Consider the following 7679-nt stretch of genomic DNA (forward strand, 5'->3'; position numbering starts at 1 on the left):
CATGCCAGCAAGATTCTGCTGAAGGGACCCTGATATAGCGGCCTCTTGTGAGGCTATGCCAGTGCCTGGCAAACACAGAAGTGGATGCTCACAGTCTGCTATTGAATGGAATACAGGGCCCCCAATGGAGGAGCTAGAGAAAGTACCCAAGGAGCTGTAGCAGGCTGCAACCTTGTAGGTGCAACAATAATATGAACTAACCAGTACCCCCTGAGCTCGTGTCTCTAGCTGCATATGTAGGTATTTTAGTGGACCCCACAGTTAAGAGACTGAATTTTTAAAAGACTTTGACTTTTAAAAGACTGGATATTTTAAAGTGATTCAACTTTTAATATGTAAAAACTGTGGGACTTGTAAAGTTATTTAGTTCTCGGGAATGAATAAAAATGTAAGGGTTGAGGCTTAATAGTAATGTTTTTGTGTGTCAAGTTGACAAGGNGTCAATTGTACTGGCTAGTTTTGTGTCAAATTGACACAGGCTGGAGTTATCACAGAGAAAGGAGCTTCAGGTGTGGAAATGCCTCCATGAGATTCAGCTGTGGTGCATTTTCTCAATTAATGATCAAGGCAGGAGGGTCCCTTGTGTGTGGTACCATCCCTGGGCTGGTAGTCTTGGGTTCTATAAGAAAACAAATTGAGCAAGCCAGGGCAAGCGAGCCAGTAAGTAACATCCCTCCATGGCTCTGCATCAGCTCCTGCTTTCTGACCTGTTTGAGTTCTAGTCTTGACTTCCTTTGATAATAAAGAGCAGTGTGGAAGTGTAAGCTGAATAAACCCTTTCCTTCCCCCCCCCCGCCAAAAAAAGAAAAAAAAAAAAAAAAGAAAGTTCTGTTAAACAGAAAGAGATTGTTTGTATTAATATTAAACTCTGTCCACAACAACATGTCCATTTACAAAAGTGTTTTAAAGAAACAAAATAAAACATTCACTAGTTTTATCTAATCCACTCATATAAAATTATATAAAGATAGTCCCGGAACACCAGCAGTCATTTTATAGGTATGAAAACATCAGGGCAAGAAAATGCAAATGATTACCACAAGGAAGCTGCATTACACACCCATTGGAGTGGATAAAATTAGAGACCGAAAATGCCAAGTAATTTTGAAAATGCTCAGAGTCTGTAACTTATGACAGACGCCTGACGACATAGTTTCTTTGTGAAATCTCATCTTGCTACTTCCACAGGACATTCTTAAATAAATGCTCCTCCAAAGTTTAAATGAGAGGGAAATATCTGGCAAGCATCACAGTTTCTATTTCATTGGCTCAGGTCACCACCATCTGCAGAGAGGTCTCCAGAGATGTGTCCTTGTGAACATCTCTGTCTCGGGGATTTCCACATATAGGCATCCTTGTAAACAGCTCTGCACATCTGGTTCAGGAGGGTCCACATAGAGGCGTCCTTGTGAACAAAATCTACACATCTGGCTCAGGGGGTTCCACATACCTTAAGCATGCTTTCCTCTGTGGATCCCATTTTCAGTATCACAGTACTTTGCTGATAGTTGATCTCTGTCATCTTCTTACCTGAAATAGGACAGGAAAATTAAATTTTTCTGAGAAAAATCACATTTTGGTAATGTCGTTAAGAATAAGAAATATATCTGAATATTTTGACCCTTATCAAAAGAAAATATGTACATTTTAATATCTTTGTACAACCCAAATATTAAGCTTGGATGTTTTTACTGAGGAAATCATTAAGCCCCAGAAGCAGAAAGTACTAACAATCCATACAAGTTTCCAGAGTGGGAAAATGGCAGAACTATTCACAAAGTTGAGATGATGTGATGGAGTCCCCCAAACACACAAAGAGAGATAGAATTATAAAATTCTCTTATTTTAAAATATGAATTAACAGTTCAAACCAAATGAGCTGTAAATATACTTCAAGTTTTCAACATCCCAGAGTGGCTTAATACTTAGAAATTTAGCCTATGCAATCCATCATATTAACAGGAAAAGAAAGAAATGTATGTGGATAACTAAATAGATTAAGATAAAATGTGATGGTCCTGATACTTATTCATGAATTTTCAAAAATCGGTAAAGTGGGACAAGGAATAACTTACTCAATTAGGAAAAGGCACCAATATATAATTCGCAGCGTATGTATCACCGCTGGTACTGAAACACAGGGTGATTTCCCCTTGAGACCATAGAGAAGGTAAGTGTGAGCGTCACTGAATATGGATTCAGCTTTGTACCACAGATCATAGCTACTGAAATCAACACATATTAATAACTTGGTTTATTACACAAAAAAGTAAAAAAGAAAACCATAAACTTGCATTACTGAAAAATGGTGTAATCGTGGGACGAGAGGTGGAGCCACCTCCAAAGGAACATAGAGATCAAGGGAAGGAAAGGATCCCGCACCCCAGCTCAGATGAGTAACAGATTGTAAAAAATGAACTGTTAACGCAAACAGAAAACAAAGCCGAATAAAGTGTTACATTAATAATTTGATGGCCACATAAGAATTATCTTGATTCACATCATGCACCAAAATAAGACATAAGGCCTTTAATAGTTGAAGTCACAATTTCCTTTAAATGGCAAAAAGAAAGAAATCCATAAAAGACATAAATAGTATTTAAATATAAATTAAAGAATCATTTTGAACACAGAATAGGTGACCTCTAAAGAGAAGGCATTTATGATACATGTATCTAACGAGAATCATAGAAAAAAATAAAGTATTAATAAATTAACACTGGAAAAGGCCACAAAACACAATTAAAGAGAGCCCAAAACACCAACAAGCATTTCACAGATATGAACACAAAGGTGACCAATCTCATTAGAGCAAGAAAATGCAAATTATTACCCCAGGGAAACAGCATTGCACACCCATCAGAGTGGATAAAATTAGAAGCTGAAAATACCAGATAATGTTCAGAATGTTCAGAACCTGGAACTTATAACAAGCATTCCCAGGGAGCCTGTAATTAGCACAACCCCCATGGAATCTATGTGGCAGCATCTGCAGATCCTAAATACAAATACATCATTAAAATCAGAAATTCCACTCTGAGAAGTGCTCACTTCTGTCCAATACCATTTTCTTTGTCCGGTCCACGTATTCACAAAGGCATATAGGTAAAGGGTCTTCCTGCACTGTACTCTGAGAAGTGGAAGCTACTTGGGAAAAACAACTCAACAAACCAAAACATGGAGAATCCACTGTCCATCTTACACCACAACAAATAGTGAAGACCTGTTAGTTCAGCTAATAAATATGAGCAAATGTGGACAGAAAGCTAGGGAAATAAAGGTCTCTAAAATCATTTGATTTGAAGTATGTCATTCAGACAAAAAACCAGAGTAAGTTAGTAATGAGCGCTTTTCATTAGGTGAAGCAAAACTCAAGGAACTTGAGGAGAGGTATATATGTGCTGTAAAGCTATGTGTGAGGGTGTGGTACATAGCCTATGAGAAAAAGAAAGAATGGAAGGAAGGAAAAGAGAAGGGAAGGAGGGAGGGAGGGAGGGAGAGGCTCTATCCTGCTCTACCTTACTTCCATGATACAGGATCTCTCCCTGCATCCTGAGTTAGGCTAATAACCAACAAGCCCCATTTTTCTCCTGTCTCTGTCCTTTTAAGCACTGGAATTACAGGCACCACCATATTTCACTTGCTATGTGGGTTCATGGGACTTAAACTCAGATCATCCGCAAGTGTTTATGGCTGCTGAGCCATCTTCTACTGTGCTTTGAGAATCTGAGAGTATTTCTGGAAACAAGCAAACTTACACACTCTTCTATGGACAATGCTGTGTGCCTTATGTCAAGTAATTGGAATATGTTGTTTACAATAGTAAGTGAGTTTCCATAGGGGAAGAAGAGAGTAAATGGAATATCTCAGGTGCGTGAATATCAAAGATGTCATTGGAATGCAAACCTCCAGTAAGCTTGGCAATGATATTTTCACTCTTTTGAGATAATCCAGTCAGAAGAGGAGAGGACTCTCCTGTCAATAATGCCTTCAAAATTGCAGTCTCATATCTTATTAAAGGATTTCATATAGAATCTTTTCATCTTGGAAAGTATGGTTTCTAGGGTTGTTCAAATAAAGTTATTTGGAACAGAATAAAATTAATGAATTAATATTCTACCTAACCGGACAGAAAACCATTGGTTTTCAAAATAGAATAAACATGATTTATTAAATCACATGGCTGAACTTTGTGATATTTGAAACAATAAGGAAGCCAGCTGTTCCACACAGAGGTTTTTGGGTTTTGGTTTTTGTTTTGCTTAAGTAAACAAAAGATTCAATAAAAATTTCAAACACAAGATATTCCAAGTCATGAGGTCAAGAAAAGCCTGTGGCTTGTCTCAAATACCATTCAGTATGTGTAAAAGGCCCTGTGTAGGAGGCTGATGACACTGAGTCTAAGGTATTTCCCTGGTTCTCAACCTCATTTTCCATTCCTGACACCACAAGTTATTACAGCAACTATTGTGGTGGTCTGGGCTATGGCTATAGTTATGGCTGTTGTAGGGTAGAATATTTCTACTGCTGCCCACATTGCTGCAGCAAGTATTGATCACGTGGATTCTACTGAGAATATTTTGGGGGTCATTCAGCCAATAGAACCCCCAAACACTTTATGTGATTATTCTCCCATGCTTCTTTTCACAAGTAATTTACTTCCTGTTTCGAACAGCACAAAGTGTTTCATAGACCGTTTCACCTATACATTGAATGGCTAAAGTCAACACACCTCACCATGTTGGGCAATAGTCATAACTTAATTTTGATGTGCAACAATTATTTTACTTTTTCAATAAATTCTATCTTTATAGTAGATGTTTCCACATACAGGTTGTTGACTTGGCTTTGAAACTAGAACCCTAGCATGCCTTGCTCTCACAGAATGACCTGGGGAAGTGTTTCCCTATATTTAGCCTTCCATGAACCCAGGCATCAATGGATCTGTGATTCCATGATACATGACTGCTTCTAAGTATAGTGCTTGTAGTAGCAGAGTTGCAAGACAGAGAGCTCATAGTGTCAAGAGAGTCTTTTACACAGACTTTATGGAAGACCTTGGATTCCAGGCAATGCATAGTATTGTGAGAATCCCTGGGGGAAATCCCTGAGACAATAATATATAAAGTAATTACTAGCAGGATAAAGCTACAGCAGAAATTCTAGGGAGATAGAAATGCCAGGAAAGTGGAATGTCAATCAAATGTCAATCACAGGAAATTGTGATTCAACTGCAGGGAGAGGTCATGTGTGTTACCACTAAGAAGGCTCAATGACATTCAGTAGCCTAGATACTATACCTGAAATTGCAGGATTTAATATTTCCCATGATTTTTGTAGGCTGGCTTTAGTTCCAGCTCACCTTTTTCCTTTGTCTTTTTACCTTACACACCACAAAAACATATTGTAACCAGCTTTATGAATTTTTAAGGATCCCAAAATTAAGAGATTGCCTTGAAATTCTTTGGTATCCATCTTTTATTTACATGATCCTACAAAACAACATTACAGAGGAAACATTTGTTTGTTGTAGCAGAATTTACAACCCATAGGTTGTTGACATGATTGCTGTGGTCCCATGATGAACCAGGGCATCATCACAGGTGGGTGTAGGGGAACAGAGTTGCTTGTCCCCTGGCAGCTGGGAAACAGAGAGAGCAAGGGATCCAGGATGCACATTCTACGTGAGCATATTCAATGGCTTACTTCCTCCAAACAGGGAATAAGCTCTCTCAGTCTAACTAAAAATTTGTCATCAGATTAACCAACTGATGAACTGGGAGCCTCTAAGCCCATTAGTGCTTAGAATAAAGCCAAGGTAGCTATGAATGAATCCCAAACACAGATTTGATTACAATTTTTAAATAAAATTTTAGCAACATTTTCATAATTTGATTGCATAAGTCTCAAATATAGACTTTGTAGATGACAACATCATATCACAATATCAAAAGGCTGGACATACTCCCAAACAACTGGAAGCCAATTATTTAATACATGAGGACTCAAAGGACAGTCAGACTCAAAGCAGAGCAGTCACAGCGGAGAGTAGATTTGGAATATTTAGCAGTACTATAATGGTTAAAAATTTGGTAAAATTAGATGAGTGACTAAATTCATTTTGAATTATGAAATGGTCATGAGCCTTTGAGGCCCACTGGTAGAACATTATAGTTTTGAAATATATCCCAAAGACTGTGGGCTCACAGATTGGTTTCAAGCTTATGTGCCTTTGGAAAGTGATAGAAACTTGAGGGCTCTTAACAATGACTCAATCCACTGATCCTCTTACTTGATGAGTTGCAGGATTTGGGCCATGGTAGGAAGATCTGGTGACGTGGACTGCACATGTGATATAATCTTGTCCCAAGATGCTTCCACTCATGCTTTCCATTCTTAGCTCAGTGGCCGTGAAGGAAGCACTGATGGTCCACCTTGCCCTCCTGACACTGTTCTGCCTTCATGCCAGCCCACAGCTATGCACAGAGCTGACCATAGACTGAAACCTTTGAAAATGTATATTAAAATTACTTTTTCCTAATTTAAGTTATAATCACAGGTGCTTGTCTCAGTAATGTATATCTAATAAGCATAGTCACATTTTAATGGTGAAGACAACATGCACCGGAATGTCTAAAGCTTCTTACATCTTCAGACTCCCATTCATGAAATTTCATGAAATATTTTGTTTTAAAATTCCTCTCAGGAAGTGTAGTTCTTGGGCTTGAAAACACATTGGTTTTTGAGGGTGGAGAAAAAAATGATTAAGCTTAGTAATTGGTATTCAAAATAGCTGGAAAATGTCTCAAATAATCACATGATTTGACCTTGGGTGCCTTATGAAATAGCAACACAATCTCCCAGGCAGCTCCCCTTTACTGGGTAAACACAACATTGTAGACATTTTCTTGTGGGAGTTATTTTAAATTACGAGTGTGCAATACTTGTGGTTTACCCCACCCTCCTCTCCTTACATATAAAAGGCCCTTTGCTTGCAGAGATGTCACTTAAACCATAGGGCATCTTCTACTTGTCAACTAACCTTCTACTCTTGACACCATGTGCTACTATGGAAGCTACTACAGAGGTCTCGGCTGCGGCTGCGGCTGCGGCTGCGGCTGTGGCTGTGGCTGTGGAGGCCTAGGTTATGGCTATGGCTATGGCAGATTTGGTTATGGCTGCTGCCGCCCATGCTGCTGTGGGAGATTCTGGTCCTATGGATTCTACTGAGCCACTTCGGGATCCACTTACCCCGTTTAGACTCATCCAACTCCTACCAAGTATGACATTCCCATTGCTCTTACATGTTTACTAATGGAAAAACTCAAGATAATAGGAAAACCTTAATTCACATTAACATGTAAAATCTTTATTAATGTCTTTGAATTTCTTCTAATAGTGTATGTTTTAAAGATATTGCTCCTTTATTTCCTCATTAATTCTTGTTAAAATGAACAAATGTGAAAATGGTAGTGCATATTTCAATAAACATTTCCATGTTGTATGTAATGTTTTGAATGGCTTTTGTGTACATTCTACATGTGAAATCAGCGGTGCTTGTGTGAGTGAAAGGGAAAGAGAATGGAACAGAGAAAAAACTGAGAGTCACTGAAACTGAGAAAGAGAGAGGAGAGAAGAGGAGAGAAGAGGAGAGGAGGAGAGGAGGAGGGGAGGGGAGG

The 7679-nt window shown here is 38.6% G+C and overlaps 1 protein-coding gene across 1 annotated transcript; it reads left to right on the top strand.

Annotated features, from left to right (window-relative positions):
* Positions 1–7059: 7059 nt before the first annotated feature.
* Positions 7060–7230, top strand: LOC110329386 (keratin-associated protein 20-2-like). The gene has a single exon (XM_021208994.1). The coding sequence runs from the start codon at positions 7060–7062 to the stop codon at positions 7228–7230; it is 171 nt and encodes a 56-aa protein (XP_021064653.1).
* Positions 7231–7679: the final 449 nt, after the last annotated feature.

The sequence above is a fragment of the Mus pahari genome, chromosome 12, assembly GCF_900095145.1.
Source record: "Mus pahari chromosome 12, PAHARI_EIJ_v1.1, whole genome shotgun sequence".
Taxonomy (NCBI): domain Eukaryota; kingdom Metazoa; phylum Chordata; class Mammalia; order Rodentia; family Muridae; genus Mus; species Mus pahari.

What these genes read in the sequence shown, in the direction of transcription:
- LOC110329386 (XM_021208994.1), top strand. Translation starts at nt 7,060, where the DNA reads ATGTGCTACTATGGAAGCTACTACAGAGGTCTCGGCTGCGGCTGCGGC.